General features: G+C 36.4%; 1 protein-coding gene across 7 annotated transcripts in view; it reads left to right on the forward strand.

Moving 5' to 3' along the window:
* Positions 1-221: 221 nt before the first annotated feature.
* Positions 222-15,556, forward strand: part of SNX29 (sorting nexin 29) — a 150,932-nt gene continuing 135,597 nt past the window's right edge. For 4 of the 7 annotated variants that reach the window (XR_012662492.1, XM_075105221.1, XM_075105223.1 and 1 more), the window contains exons 1-4: positions 335-463; positions 6,218-6,282; positions 7,133-7,185; positions 10,687-10,811. Coding sequence is in view for 6 of the 7 variants with exons in the window: in XM_075105221.1 (XP_074961322.1) it covers positions 457-463; positions 6,218-6,282; positions 7,133-7,185; positions 10,687-10,811 (250 nt within the window). In the remaining variant the exon portion in view is untranslated. Of the gene's footprint in view, positions 464-6,217; positions 6,283-7,132; positions 7,186-10,686; positions 10,812-15,556 lie in introns of all 7 variants that reach the window. The other 3 variants (XM_075105224.1, XM_075105226.1, XM_075105225.1) reach the window with 2 other exon arrangements.

Raw genomic sequence — 15,556 nt, forward strand, 5'->3', positions numbered from 1 at the left:
ATCTTCACTTCCCCGCAGAATTACTGCACGGGGTAAACCGTTCGGCTGTCCGTGAGGCGGGATCGCCACAGGGCTTCCCGCCGGGGCTGAGCACGCCGTCTTACTGACGCAGTAAGGTTTGCTGCTAGACGGAGGAGCGGGGTAGGGCCAGAGCCGCCCGGCCGAAGGGGACCAGCAGCTTCGCGCCTTTTCCCCACCAGCGGCAGGCGACGGCTGCAGCTCGCGCCCGTGAGGGAAGGCGGCCGAGCGCGGCTCGCTCGGACTCACGCTGCGCGGCAGAGCCGCTCTCCTCCGCCAGACACCAGTGCTGCCGCCCCGGCACAGAGCCGTGTTTACCTTCCGGGGCGGCGGGGCGGAGTTCCGGGGCGGAACGCCTGTGCTGGCCGGCCCGTCTCCGGGCCGTGTGGGAGGAGGGAGTGGGTCTGGTGGACGGAGGGTGCGAGGCTCGCAGCCGCCATGAATGGTGAGTGGGGGGCTCCAGCAGGGTTCTCTCCGCTACCAGGGCGCGTTCGGGGGGAGCCGCCAGGGTACTGCCGGGGCTGGCTCGGGCAGAGCTTGCCCAGGGGTCCCCTCCCCTCTGCCGCCTTGCTCAGGCGTGGCCCTGTCCCCCGCGGGCCGCGGCCCCTTTCCCCCCCTCACTTCCCCCGGTGGGGATGTGGCGTGGCGTGGCACAGGAGACTTTGGCCTCTGTGGCCCCACAGTGCAGGACAGGGGTCAGTCCTTGCCTGCATCACCACGCCTCACTCCTCATTTTGGCTCCCAAAGTCCCCCAGGAGCGGTGTTTTACCTCGTTTTAAATCCTAAAGTCCGCACTTGAGCGTGACACTGGGTCAGAGCACAAGTGGTGCTGGTCTTGGGGATGTCCATTGCCTCAACTGTGCAAAACCACGGGAAGTATTCCCGAGAAAATAAATGACCAAGAGAAAATAATAATTAAAAAAAGCCCAAAACCCGAATTACTGACATGAAGTTGGTGGGAAAGGTGAGAAGCATGCTAGTGGAAAAAGTGGTCCTTTCCGGTATTTAGGGTGTATCATTGCTGTTTCCCTAACTCAGTCCAGACAAGGATGTGTTGGTTGTGTATATGTTTGTTTCTGACCTCCGTGTTACACCGAAGCAGTGTGTGTGTGAGGGTAGTAAATCCTGAGGTTTTTGAGGTGTTTGTGAGGGGAAATATTTAAAAGCTTTGTATGTGAATTGGGACCATAAACTTCAGGACTGGAGGAAGCATAGCCACTCAAACAGGCCGGTGTGGAAAGTTACTTGGTAGGATGAAGGAAGAAATTTTGATAGATTTTGCCAGTGAATATAAGGATGAAGGAAGAAATTTTGATAGATTTTGCCAGTGAATATAAAGGATAAGTGGCACTTAGTATGTCTTAAAACACACTGGCAAGGTTTTTTTTTTTTTTTTGTTTTTTTTTTTTTTTTTTTTAAGAAGGGAGGTGCTTTAGTAAATGCTTTCACGGGTCTGCTAATACAACTTTAGTAATGGAAGTTGTGGACAACTCTCTGCACCTGAAAATTAGATGGTATGTTTTTCTTCCACTCTGATTTAATACATGGTGAGATCTGTTGCCAAAGATAGTAAGAAAAAAATTGAAGAGTTAACTGGAGTGACTAAATGCTACCTGTGTTATGGATAGCACTCATTTCTGAAAAAGAAACCAAAAATGAAAACGAAAACACTTCAGTTGTATTTTTCTCTGTTTTGTTCTCACCTTTATGGTAAGAAGAAAACAGAAGATTTGTATTGAAGAAGAGATGAGGGGAAAAAAAGTTATTGTGGGGAAAAATTAATCAGCATTGTGAAAAATGCAAGTAACAGTCAAATCTTTGAAACCATGGAAAACTAAAGTTTCTCAAATGCTTCAGATCTTGACATGATATATACTAAATCCTAATTCTGAAGTTTTTAAGAGTCAGCATTTTTGTATGGAAAACCTCAGCCCTTCAATGATGAATTCAGGCTGGGACTAGCCTTGTGCAGATTTGTGCCAATCAGAGCTTATATCTTCCTAGGAGACTCGTCTTTGGGAGCTGTGTTTGAATTCTGTGACTCAAAAGGCAAGGTGGCACCTCTTGTGGCATAAAGCCTCATTGTATAGTTATTTTTAATACCTTTATTAATTTTTTGTTTGTTTTTAACAGGAGATACAGGTTTATGAGGAGAGAAAACATTTAATTACTTAAAATAGAATAATGCCTAAGGTAACATTAAGCCTAGTAGTTCAATTGCATGGCTAACATACCCATGTATAGCCCTTGCCAAGATCTTTATGACTTTTCCAACATTTTCGATTAGACAGCAAGATAATGGAAGGAACACTAATTCTGGACTTTGCCAAACATTACTGTTATACAATACTGTACAATATTTTTCCAGAATAATGTAAGTGGAACAGATCAGGACAGAGAAATGTGTATCATTATCAGGCTTGTTTCAGATAAAGGAGATGATAGCCAAAATAATAGCATCATAAAATTTAACCATGTTCTTTTCTTAGTGGCTGTAACAGCACTGTCCACACTTATTTTCCTGCCCAATTTTAGCCCTTAAAAGTAAAAGATCTGTTCCTAAAATATAGATAGAAGATCCTCTTTCCCTAATGACTATAATTTTTTTTAACTTATATTTTTTTTAGCTACAGTGTATTTCTAGTGGATGTGAAGGTAACTTCCTGTTGATCTGAACATTACTTAAATATTACTAATGCTACTTACTAATTACATGCTCATATTTTATTGGACAGTGTTGAATAAGCTAAACTTTAAAGGAAAGTAGCACAAGGATAGTAGATTTGTATACTTGTCAAGAGTTAGGGGTGTTGTCACTTGTTTAATGACAGTTTCAAAAAAGATGTAAAAATGCAACTATCTCAGGATGAGGCAGTGGAATCATCATGATGTAGTTACAGAGTAGTATTTAAATTAGGTCTATGTTTATCTTACACTTGTACCCTCAGAACCTGTACTAGAGTAGGCAAAATGAATTTTAGTCTGAAATTTTGCATACAAGACTTCAAGAAATACGTAAGAGCAATGTGAGATTTATTTTTTTAACCTATATACATGTGATGCTGAAGGGAGCTGTGCCTATAAAAAATTGGATGAAACCCCTGTTTTTCTTTACTTATATTGTCAGGTTTTTTCTGTGGTAGGTGTGGGTATTTCTGTCAGGGTATGGAGAGAAGTTTGTTTTAAAAATAGGAAAACATGACCCTGAAGAAAAAAAAATGACAGGGCTCACAGAGGCAGGTGCAGTACCTGAGCCTATTTTTAACCCTTTTTTAGAGAGTAGATGATGACAGCAGGAGTCTCTAAGTTTCTTAGTTTTTGCAACCTTATGTTTTCAGAATTATTCTTAGACTCGTGTATGAACTTCCTTTTTTATTGCAATAGTCTAAATATAGCCTTTTTTCTGAGTAATGCTGTTTTCATGCATTCTATATTTTGTGTTTGTATGTGTGTCACTGCAGCTTTTACCACTATTCTGAATCAGTAGAAGGTTATTTTGGTCTGTTTGTAATACACTGTTGGTCTTTAAATCAATTAGAGTTGATCACACTTAATTGGCATTCTTGTCTGAAAATATGCCTTTTTTTTTTAAAGACTTACTTTAGAAAATTAAGACCGTAAAAGAGCAAAATCTTAGAGTTGGTAAAGATTTATTTTTGCCATCCATCTACTTGAAACAAAACCATTGCTAAATAGTACTACATTTTCTAGGCTTATTACAAAAAAATATATCATCTGCTTGCAAGAAACCACACAACTTAATCTTTCAATTTTAAAAAATATTAGACTTTGTGAATATTCTTTTTCCTCTACCTGCAAAATGTCTATGTTAAGCACAGCAATAGAAGAATTCCGAAGACATGCATTGAGCTGAAACCTTGGCCAGCCCTCTGTATAAACATTTTGTGGCCTCATAGCCCTGTTAATGGTGAAGGTGATCTGACCTGCTTATGGAAATTACTGGTTGTAATCACATGTAGTCATAATTGTTATTAGTACAAACTTGCAAGTAAAATAAAGACAAAATACACATTAGCTATGCTCAATCTGTGTAAATTCAAAGCTGTTTAATATCACATGTTTTAGACTTTTAGAACATCAGTTAACATAGTGATAATTTGTAGGTTTTCTGTATTTGTGCATTTCTTTTATATTGTTCACGGTCTGGTATCTAGTTGCAAACCATTTCTGTGTTACCAAATAGATACAAAGATGCCAGAGGGATGTGCATTTGAAAACTAACATGTATTGCACTTGGAAGACAAACTTAACCTACATACTTAGTATTTTAATTTGATAGATTTTTTTTCAGATTGCGAAATTATTAATTACTGCATTTGTTCTGAAGTAGTCTCAAACTGTTAATATGAAGAGAAATGTTGCATTATGCCTATTCTCACAGGTATATGGATAGCGTAAGACTGTAGAAGTCATCAGTTTTGAAACAGTAGAGAAAATTTGCAGATTTGTCTACATTCAGTGTTGCTGTGCATGAGGAGTTGTACTAATGGTTGGGATTTAATTGTTTTCCTTATTTTACAGTTATGCTATTTATTATAAGGCATTTAAATGTATAGGCATGTGCCTCTGTTTTTGGGAATTCATGCATGGTAAGAACACTGAATATAATTTAATAAAATTGTAATCTCTGAAGGAGCACAAAGTGGAGTAGTAGGGATTATTTGAATTTAACCTTATCTTCCCAAGGCATAACTGGCGTAGTTGTTTGGAAGTTAAAACCTGCTTGGCATGGGGTTTGTTTCTAGAGTCCTTTACTGGCATTGAACATTGCATCTTCACATGAGTTTGCACGCATTGGAGTATTTGACTAACAGAACCAAACCTCATACATCACATGTCTGCACAGTCAGAGTTCAAAATCAGAGGTATGACTTATTGAAAACCCACTGTAATCAGCTAAATAAGCACTGTGAAGCTTAGTTAGCTAGCAGCTACATTTGCACTTTTTCCTATTGTTTTCTTTATTCTGTCATTGTGCATTGTAGACTTACTGTGGGTTTTTTCTTCTCCTAATCCTGTATTTAAGATGAAAAAAGGGAGAATAATTTCAGTAGGACAAATTATGTCCCCTCCTGCTGGTTTAGGAGCCAACTACTTTGAATGGGATTTTGAAGATAGGAAATTGTGGGATTGGGACCTCACAGTGTTGGACAGCAAGAGGAAGAGACATATACCTTTGTCTTCTCTATTTACTAGAGGGTTTATTGTGTGGTGTTTGATTTTCAGCATCTGCAGGAACTTGCTCATGCAGAGTTTTGATAATAGACTTTCAGTCTATGCATATATTACTTGTGTGTTCATTGAGAGGAAAAGAATAGAACGCATTTAATTCTGGAGATGTCACAGAGGTTTTTGAAGGTTATTTTGAACTTAAGCTCAGAATCAAGAAATGCTACAGGTGATATAAGTTAGTTAAACAATAATTTTACACATATTCACTGGAGTTTATGAAGCATATTCCAACAAGCAAAGTATTATGCTATTTGTTGTTGGAATGATCGAGAAGTTAAAGATTGTCTCGCGCAGTTGCTTGTATAGTAACAAACTATATTTTATGGGTGTTAATCAGGAATAATGATGCTGATAGTTAAATTTTAAGGGATATATTGTAACAACTGCTTTCTGTTCACCTGACTTAAAACTCTGCAGTAAGGTTGTTTGACAGTAAGGAGGTATTCCTGCTGTCTCTTTCTCATTTTCCATTCTTTTCTTGTGCCATGATAATATACTACCCTGGTAGTCCCAGTATGAACATGTATGGGGTTGCAGTGTGAGCTCTGTCATATACCTAGTCCAATGAACAACAACAACAAAAAATAATCTTAAACTAGGTCAGTTCCAGGTTTGCAATATGGCCCCACAGGTGGCTGTGCTAAAAGCTAGGGGCAAGGTATGCTGATTGTACACAATTATACTATATTTACATCATAAAACCAAAATCTTAGTAAGACTCCAGATGATATTTCAAACAGTGTACCTGCATATTAGAGAAAGGCTACTTGAAACCTCAAAACACAGACTTATACTGTATAATTTTGCTTAGAGGAAATACATTAATAAATTTAATGGAATAGTTGGCATGGGAAGATAGTTTTCAGGGCCCTGGTGTTGGCCTGAATATACTTTACTTAAAAAAAACCTATATATTTTAAAATGGTATCATTTTGTTGAATTTCAGGTTCACAGAACAATGACACTAAAAGACAGTTTCTTCTTGAACGGCTACTGGATGCAGTTAAACAGGTGAGAAATCTGATATGTATTTCTACAGTATGCTGACTCCGAGTTGTCAGCGCTAGCAGGAACTGTCTTTGCCCTTTTTTCTCCTCTTTACCAGACTAAGAAGAAAACTTATCTTTCAAAGAGTACTGCTGAGTTTTTGTGTCTGTTAGCAAACAACTCTTATGCAGTATTTGTTTAAAATTCTTGTTCTTGACAGATTATATTAGTACTATTTATATATATGTATATATAACAATATAGAATATATTTGTAATACATATATGACTGAACTAATTGTAGTGTACTGCAAAGGCTGAATTGGTTAACGTTTTACAGTAGCAGCTTTTTTTCCTGACATTAGGGTTTTAGTGAATGGTTAAAATACAGGTAAAGATGGGATTTATTTATGTAAGTATGTCTCTTGCATCAACATAAAGTTCAGCAAGTAGAATTTAACAGACTGGATTCAATTTAGGAGAGCTTGGGAGGCAAAGGAATGCCTCAAAGTGAGCCAACGGTATTTATAAAGAATGTTTACTCTGTAGTTGTAGCACTGAGCTGAATAGGAGCAGTGTTTGTTTTTGTGGGTGTACGCTTAAAACTCAAAAGTAGTAATTTTTACTCAGTTTTAAATTTATTGAAGGACCTGCAGGTGTGTTGTTCTGGCTAGCAAAAATATATTTGAACTGCAGGGGTAGCCTGTTAGTGGAATGTGATGCTGTAAAGCATTTCTTGGTTGCAGGCTGTATATGCCAATGCTTTATTTTGAACTGCTTCCTTTTTTGTTATGACTTTATTTCTTATATTAAAATATTTCAGAATATTGAGTTCGGTAGTGTAACAAAAATTTCTTAAAATCTGTGTATTGCAGTGTCAAATACGGTTTGGAGGAAGAAAAGAAATTGCTTCAGACTCTGATAGCAGGTAAGATAGTCTTTTAACTTTTAACTTTTAACATGCTTATGCTATGTATTATAATGACATAAAACATATGGCACAAAATACTTGACACTTAAAAAAAAACCCCCAGTTCCCTTTGTTTATGCGAACACTGACATGGGACTCTGAATTTTTCATCTTGTTACAAATATGACAGCTTAACAAAGAGTGCTCTTCTGTATGAAGTTACAATTCTGTATGAATTCTGTATGATTTCTGAGGTCAGAACATGAGATTAGGAGAATTTATCTTCCCTAAGACCTCTTTTAAAATGAATACATATTTATTACCAACACACCTGTGTTTTGTGAAGCTTGAGACTTCAGTGTCAAGTATGTTTAACACAGTCATTAAGAAAAATTTCATTCTTCTTTTTTCTTATTCCTGACATGTTTTAAACCTGCTTTTCTTCTTTTTCTGTATTTGAAGTTGTTCCTTTTTATTAATGTAAGTCAAAAAAATGCCATTTAATTCCTGTTAGTTACATTTGTTGTTGGATATGGCATATTGGCTTCTAAGGCTTTTAAGATGACTGGTGGACAGAAATTGCAATGCTTTTTGTATCCTATTGAGTCTTTCTCAGAATCTGTCGTATTGAATAAATAAATCAGCTAAATGAAACACCAGGGTTAAATGCAGTTGTTTGTTGTCCTTTTTCTTACATCCTTGCAGTTTGACTCTGCCTTTTGGGAAGAAGTTAATTATCTGTTGACCATTTATAAATGATGCATAAAATCCTCTCCAGTCCCCACCCAATTCAGTCTTTAAGAACATGTCTAAGGGTGAAAAGCCAACATAACAATTCATTGCTACTGAAGGGGTGGGGAGGGCTCATTTACCTCCTGACTTCAGTACTACTGACTTCAGTACTACTCCCTTCCACTACCTTTTTGAGTAATGTCTGATGATTGTCCAGTCTTGTCTGAATTAATTTAATAAAAGAAGAAATAATGCAAAAGGATACCTTTCTGCGATTTTAGTGAGGTAAATCAGTAAAATATCTGGTGAATGCTAGAGATGCCACAAGGAGGGGAAGATCATGCAGCTAGAAGCAATGGGAAGTGGAGAAGAGGGTGAGAAGGGATGAGAGGGCAAACCCATCTCTTTTCAGGAGCAGCTTGTAAAGCAGCTCCTGTGCATTACCTGTGCGTGAAACTCCAGGCTAATGCTACTCCATGGCAGCTTAAGCCTGTCTGGCTTTTGGCTACTACTGTTGTCCTGTCCTTGACTATTTCAGCCTCCACTGTTCTGGGGAAATAGATTTAGAAGCGTTCTGTTGACTAGCATGATGGAAACAGTTCAGTACAGTGTCTGTTCAGCACAGGGTTCACTGGACAGAAGCTGGTGTGAGGGAGGAAGCAAGAAGTTGCAGATGGGATGCAGGGATGGTGGGGCTGAAGCACTTCGCAGTTGGACTGGCTGTGCAGCTATAGCTGTTGGCACAGAAGCATCAGCTAGAGGCAGTTATTTAATCCTTACTGTTTAGTTTATGCGAGACAAGGTATTGATGATGTTTGCCTTTGATTGTGTAAACTCGGCTAGAATGAAGTATCTCCTATGTAGAGCAAGTTCTCTGGATCTAAAACTCCTGCTTTCTTGCTCAGTTTGCTCAAACAACTGCTTTGCTGCAGTTGTTTAATAATTTGAATGATGACCTTTAGTATTTGTCGTCTGAAAAACAGTGACAGTTAGGATTCCAAAGATATCATGCTGGCCAAATTTTACTGACAAATATTTTCCTTAGAATTCAGTAGACATGCTGAATAATGGATTATAGCTAGGCAGTTTCATGATTAAAAAGGAAGTGGAAATTACATTAATAGATTTTTTTTCCCCCCTAAATTCCGTGGTGTTTGAGGTTGTTACTATGTTAAGTGTTGTGAGATAATTTTGAAAATTAGGATAATCCAAGAATTTAGATTGAAATCCTTGACTTCTCCAAGTTTTGTTCTCCCAGTGGTTTTTTGTCTTTGAGATTATAATTGTTCAGAGTTCTGCTATGTCTATGTACATTAGACTTCTCCATGTTTTTCTGTATTTGTTTATTTAACATCTAGTAAATACATCATTTATATTGGGCATTGTAGAATACCTGATTTTTTTTTAAATTTGATTTTGTTTTACTAGTGGCTAAATTTTCCTGTAAAATGCTGCACAGTTTTCTTGCTTTGATTCTCAGTGCACATAGATTTTTGATAATATGAGCTCTTTCACAGAACCTAGTTTCCGTTCCGCTTTTTCTGAGTGGAAAAAGTCAGGTAGATTTTTTTTTTTTCCGGGGGGGGTGTGTGTGTGTGTGTGTGTGTGTGTGTGTGTAATGCATCTGATGGAATTTTCATTTTTAACAGCAGCAGTGTTGTTGGCAAAAATTGATCGCAGCTGCTCCACAATAATCTTGAGTATTGTTTGAATTATGTTCTGCTTTACTAATAAAGTTTTCCTAGCAAAGATGTACTGGAAAGCATTATGTGTTAAAAAGTCTTTTGTCCAGGGTAATTCTGGTTAATATACATCCTTTTCTGTCAGTGCTTCTCCGGAGATCTTGCACTTTTTTGTGACCCTGAATAGAACTGTCTACTTCTGGAGCACTGGGGCAGAGCCCTGAGCCACTTTGGCAACTGCTTTTACTTATTTCCTTGAATTTAGTTAAAGTATCTGTCCTTCCTTTTAGTAATCAGCTTTGGCAGGCAGGTGGCAACTTTCTCAAAACTTAAGTTTTAACTATTGTTTATTTAATGGCAAAAATAAAACTTAGAGAAAATCAGATTTCAAACAAACAGATTGATTTTGTGTCTGTTATACCTCAAGCCTTACTATTCCTTGTAGGTTATAATAATAATCCTTTCTTTGGCAGGCTGAATTTTAAAACTTTGCTGGTTTTGCAATATTTCTACCTGTGTGAAAATTGATTCACTAACTGGATTATGTTTAAAAAAAAATCAGGAAGATTCAACACATCTCCAGAAAAATCTTTATTATTTTCCTATGCCTAGGATTTCTGAAGGACATCAAAATGTATGTTTAATTGTTTTCCTAGGCTTGAATTGTAGTGCAGTAATGCAAATCAACAAAATTGTCTATTAATTGTATATGAAGTTATGCAATGAATGATTTTCTGAAAATATTCTGTGTAGTACAAAGTATATTTATGAAGTATATATTTCATTACATGAAAAGTAGGTAATCTGAAGCTGAAATAACATGAATTACAACCACTATAGCAGGTGAGGATGATTTCTCAAATTGATTGTCAGTTCTTCTGAATGTTATTTGTCCCCCAGCTTTGGACAGTCACAATGAGACTTTCGGTCTAAGTAGATTATACTGTTTGCACATAATGAGATTACTGCATGCAAGGGGTTTTTCATTAGATATAAGATAATGGTTGACATTTACATTCTCTGTTCAGAGATCTGGAATAAACCTGCTTTATAGAAAATAGCTGATTGTTATTTTCACACGATTTCTTGAAATATTCTGTTGCAGAGTCACTTGTTTGTGTGCTCAGTTTGAAGCTGTGTTACAGCATGGTCTGAGGAGGAGCCGAGGATTAGCATTAACAGCAGCAGCGATCAAACAGGCAGCAGGTTTCTCTAGTAAAACTGAAACAGGTAATTCGTTAATCATAACTATTGTATTTTAAATAGTTGATAAGTGCAAGCAGGTGATAAAATTTCTAAAGGAAGTTTTAAACAATGCACTAAGCTGCAGATTGTTGGTAGCACTCTTAATGGTCATTAAATAGTGAAAACGGCTATTGCTTTCTTAAGCTAGTTTAAATTTCATACCAAGTTTCTGTAGAAATTTTGGTGTTTGGAAATCTGCATTTCCTATAATTCAGTCATGAATAGTATCATTGGCAAATTTCTTCAGAATTCTGGTAGGGATAAACATTGTGCAGTTGTGCTGTTAAGTTTTTTACTACAACATTTTCATTCTTAACCTTGTCTTACTCCGTTCTTTAAGTGCCATATTCTATAGCATCAGATATGTTTAACTTCTAAGAATTGATGTGATTTTAAAAACAAAACTTATATTACTTATATTGGTTGAGTTTTTATTACTTTCTCCACATTTAAAGAAAATTTTTATTTTTGTTGCCTTCTCTTCACCTTGAAGTTTCCCTTGATTTTTTTATCAGAAGTATATGAAGGTGTTAATCTTCATCAGTTTTGTTGTGAGGTTTGACATACAGTATCTTTTTTTCTTAAAGAGGGTACACATAATGTAAAGAAATTTCTTTTTGGCTTTTGAAACTGTCAAGTGTAACACGTAACACCTAGTGGGGTTTTGGGGTTTAGTTTTGTTTTTAAAACATATTCAGTGGTACTAGAATTGTTAATACATTTTGATCTCCAGCCATAACTTCCAGTTACACCAGATAACCGCATGTAATGGATATTACATTAACACAAAATGTGTAGTTTGATATACTGGTGTTTTTAAATCGCTGTTAACAACAGGCTTGTTTCTTGATGATAGGGTGAAATGCTGGGTCTTTTGTGCTGACTTTCCTGCTGATGGGTTAGAGCCTCCAAACGTAGCTTTTTTGGGGAGCTAAAATAGCTATGCCATTTGCCTCTTTTACTTAGTAATGGGCAAGACTTAACACTGCGGCTGTGCAAAGTGGAAAAGAAATGCAGCTGTTCCCACAATCTTTACAGATTTTTCGACTCTTCTGTATGCTTTTTTCCTCCCTTTTATGTGTTCGTAATGAGGGGTTAGATACTCTGTGGTCTCCTTCAGCCTTTGGGTAGTTTCCATGTCTTTAATGGATAGTGGTTTGGTTATCTGCTTTTTATCCCCCCCAACTTGCAATTGAGAGTCTTATGCTTTGGTGCAGAGAATGTTCTCCCCTGTAATGCTCTTTCTGATTTATGCAAATAGTGTGTCTTTAAATTCCAAGACATGACGTGTAATTCTTATGATTTCTCTCTTTTCTATTATTAATACCAAGGGTGTGTGAAATTTGTGGTCCCATCTTTTAGTGGTCAGATGTACAAAGGTGCATCTCTGATACTTGGGAACTTAGTAACGATTTAACTGTATGTTCTTGTGTATGTGTGTCTTATTTGGGGGCTTGTCAATGAGATGATGGGGAGGAAGAGAAGAAAGTCAAGAAAGTTATCTATGGTTGGGGAATGGAAGAAGGAAGAAAACATCGTATTTACTCCTTAAGAAGCTTAAGCAATGTATGCAAGTTCAAGAATAAAACTGTGGCTGTTCTGCAGCAAATTGAATGCAGTGCAGTGACTAAGAGGAGAAGCTTTATTTTTTTAAAACATTGAAATTACTGGCTTCCACTGCATTTATTTTTGTGAATTACAGTGTTGTTTTGTTTTGTTTTTTCTCCTGAAAGCAGTTGCAAAATGCTTCCATATTTTTATCACTTTCAGGTAAATGAGCCTGGTAAGATTTATATTCCTTTCTGCTAACATAATCACAGGTGTCATCTTTTTCTTCAATGTCGTGGAATATTGCTGTCTAGGCTATACATTCAGGCTTTGACAATTGAAAAATAATATTGTTCAGTAGTTTTTTGTTTTTTAATTTACAGACACTTCATGACAAACAGTACTTTCAAACAGCTGTAAACAGTGTAGCATCATTTTGCATCTAAGAGCTACAGTGGTTTACTTTGTTTTTCTAAAACGAAAATAAAATTTAAAAATAAAAATTCCATATTATTCCAATTAAAAATCCTATTTAAAATATTTTAATTTTAAAAAAATATATTCAAGTACACAAATTCCTAACATCAGTGTCATTTAGTATCAGTTGATGGCATGGTCATTACAGGCATATGCAGCTCCTTTAATCTTACATTAAGCAATCTTAAAAAAAAAGCAAACAATTAAACTGTATTATGTCTTTAGTTTGGAACAATATGAGGGTCTTTTCATTTAACTCCATTAGGTTATGTGAGAATACTGTAGCTGATGCAGTGTTCACTAAAAATTATTAGGGCAATGTTGCTGCAAGATTCTAAGTAGATCAACTCTTCCATTGCTGCTCTTTCTACTGTTTTATAAGAGGTTCCAGACTTGCTGAAACCCTTCTGTTAGTAATAGCAGTAATAGTACATAATTTTTTCTGCACTCAATCAGAGGATCATAGGCTAATTAAAGTTGGAAGGGTCCTCAGGAGGTCTGCAGTCCTACAAAGATCATCTGCGAGGTTAAATGAGGTTGCTCAGGGATTTATCCATCTGGGACTTGAAAATCTTCACAGACTGCACAACCTCTTTGGTCAAATGTGTTCCAACACCTGACTGTCCTCGGGATGAAAGAGTTTTTCCTTATATTCAATGTGGATATAAGGAAAATATAATGGCTGCACAGTGTAAAGAGTTTGCTTTTTTTTTTTTCTTTTTCATAAGAAGGCACTGAACCTGGCTTCAGGCTGATCTCTATGCTCTCAGCTTGACGTGACTGCTGTTTGTGCTCATTAATGATTGGTGGTATTGCAGTTTTAGGAACTGTGATATTAAATAAACTGTTTTCACAAAGTGATGAGTATGTGGGTGAATTGCGTAACGTTAGTGTCTCTTCTGCCTACAGTGAAATTGTACAAACTGTATTTTACTGAAATTAAAATAATCTTACTTCTGAATAATAAGTATTGGATTATTTGCTATGAAAAATAATATCAACAGTAGGACTTGGATTTTCATTTAATGCCACTCTCAAAGAATAGAATTAAGTCATATGAAAATGCCACCTACACTACTGTTTTTATAAAGTATGCTATGGAGGGACTTAGAGTATGGAATGCTCTTTATTTACATTGCATAGATTTTAATTAAAAACTGCTGGTAACCCAAATTTTGAAGCTTTTTAAAACCCTTGATATCTCTAATTATCAGAATGCCAGGAAACACTAAGTTTCACTCTCAGCAGAAGGGGAAATCTGCTTATTTTCTCTATTCCTGTCATATTTTCACTTCCTACTTTAGTATTGTTTTGAGCTTTAGCAACAGAAGAATTTATTTTATTGGTCACAAGAAACAGTGAAATCATTAAATCACTATCATCTTTATACAAATCTGGCATTTTAAAGAATGCCTTTTCTTTTACATACACATGTTCTATTTTTGAAATGCAGAACAAATAAATTGAAGCCAAAGGAGTAGGACATATATTTGAATGCTCTTATATGGTCAGTGGACTTCTGTATTGTTTGCATGTTAATATGCCTATGAGGTCCTAGCTCAGCAAAGTGTATCTTTAGTTTTGCATCCTACATTGTCATTTCAATGGTTCCTGTTTTGCACATTTTTCTAATTTAGAAGAGCTCTGGGTGGTTCTTGCATAGCTGTCAGACCTATTTGGCAAAACTTTCATTTCGTGAATCTAACCGGCTGCTTATGTGTTTAGGTTTCTAAAATTGTATTATAAACTTTGCTAATCTAATTCTCTATTTGGCTTTCAGCAGAGATTAATAAAAACCCCATAGCCTCAAATGAGCATATTTCACCAGAAGAAGTCATAAGCTGTACTGAAAACCTACTCAAAATCTGACTGCATGCTCTGTATTCAGCAGAGAGAAAGAGAAGTGTCATGAATGGCCTTTTCTTAAACTCTTACTACATTAAAAAGGACTTTGAAAAGTGATAAGCAAGGAGTGGCAGAATTGATCTGTTTTTCTCTCGTGAATTTTTTTTCTGTGTCTTTGAGGAATATTTTTGCCTGTCTTCAAACATCTGCTTTATGCTGCCTATGTTGAGATTATGTTCAAAAGCCCGCGTAATATTAGAGGTGATAGTGTACCATTCACTTGTACAATAGAATTATTGTCCCTTTTGCGTTAACTTAAAAAAAAGTTGAGCAAAGACATTCATTAAACTGTCAAAAGGAGTACTTGCACATCTTTGCTGAGAGATTGATGTGTTTTAAAATTTTTTGTAATGCTTAGGTTTCTCAGATTTTTTTTCTTCTAAAAAATCCTGTTTGCTTTAAATTCAGTCTCTTAATGTGTTACTAACTGTATGGGTTAACAGCTTTCAAACCATTTTAGTTATTTGAGCAATTATATGTATAACAAATGAAAGTCACATGAACATTATTGTTAATGTTATATTTTAAGATATTTTTAAGCAGTATGTATTTGATATGACATTAATGACTAATGATTGCCAAACTATCCATATAGTAATGATTCAAGTCTTAGAGGTGAATTATCTGATGTTTGGTAGTTGTTTTCACCCAGAGAAAATGGTAAGAGGTGAATTGTAATAAATATGTCCTTAAAATATACGTTCTTGTTTAGTTAAGGAACAGGAATATGTAAAATACTAGGTGTTTTATTGTACATTTAGAATTACTGATGTAGATCTTGGTTACCTCCAATTGAGAAA

Source organism: Phalacrocorax aristotelis, chromosome 10 (genome assembly GCF_949628215.1).
Source record: "Phalacrocorax aristotelis chromosome 10, bGulAri2.1, whole genome shotgun sequence".
In the NCBI taxonomy this organism is placed as follows: Eukaryota; Metazoa; Chordata; class Aves; order Suliformes; family Phalacrocoracidae; genus Phalacrocorax; species Phalacrocorax aristotelis.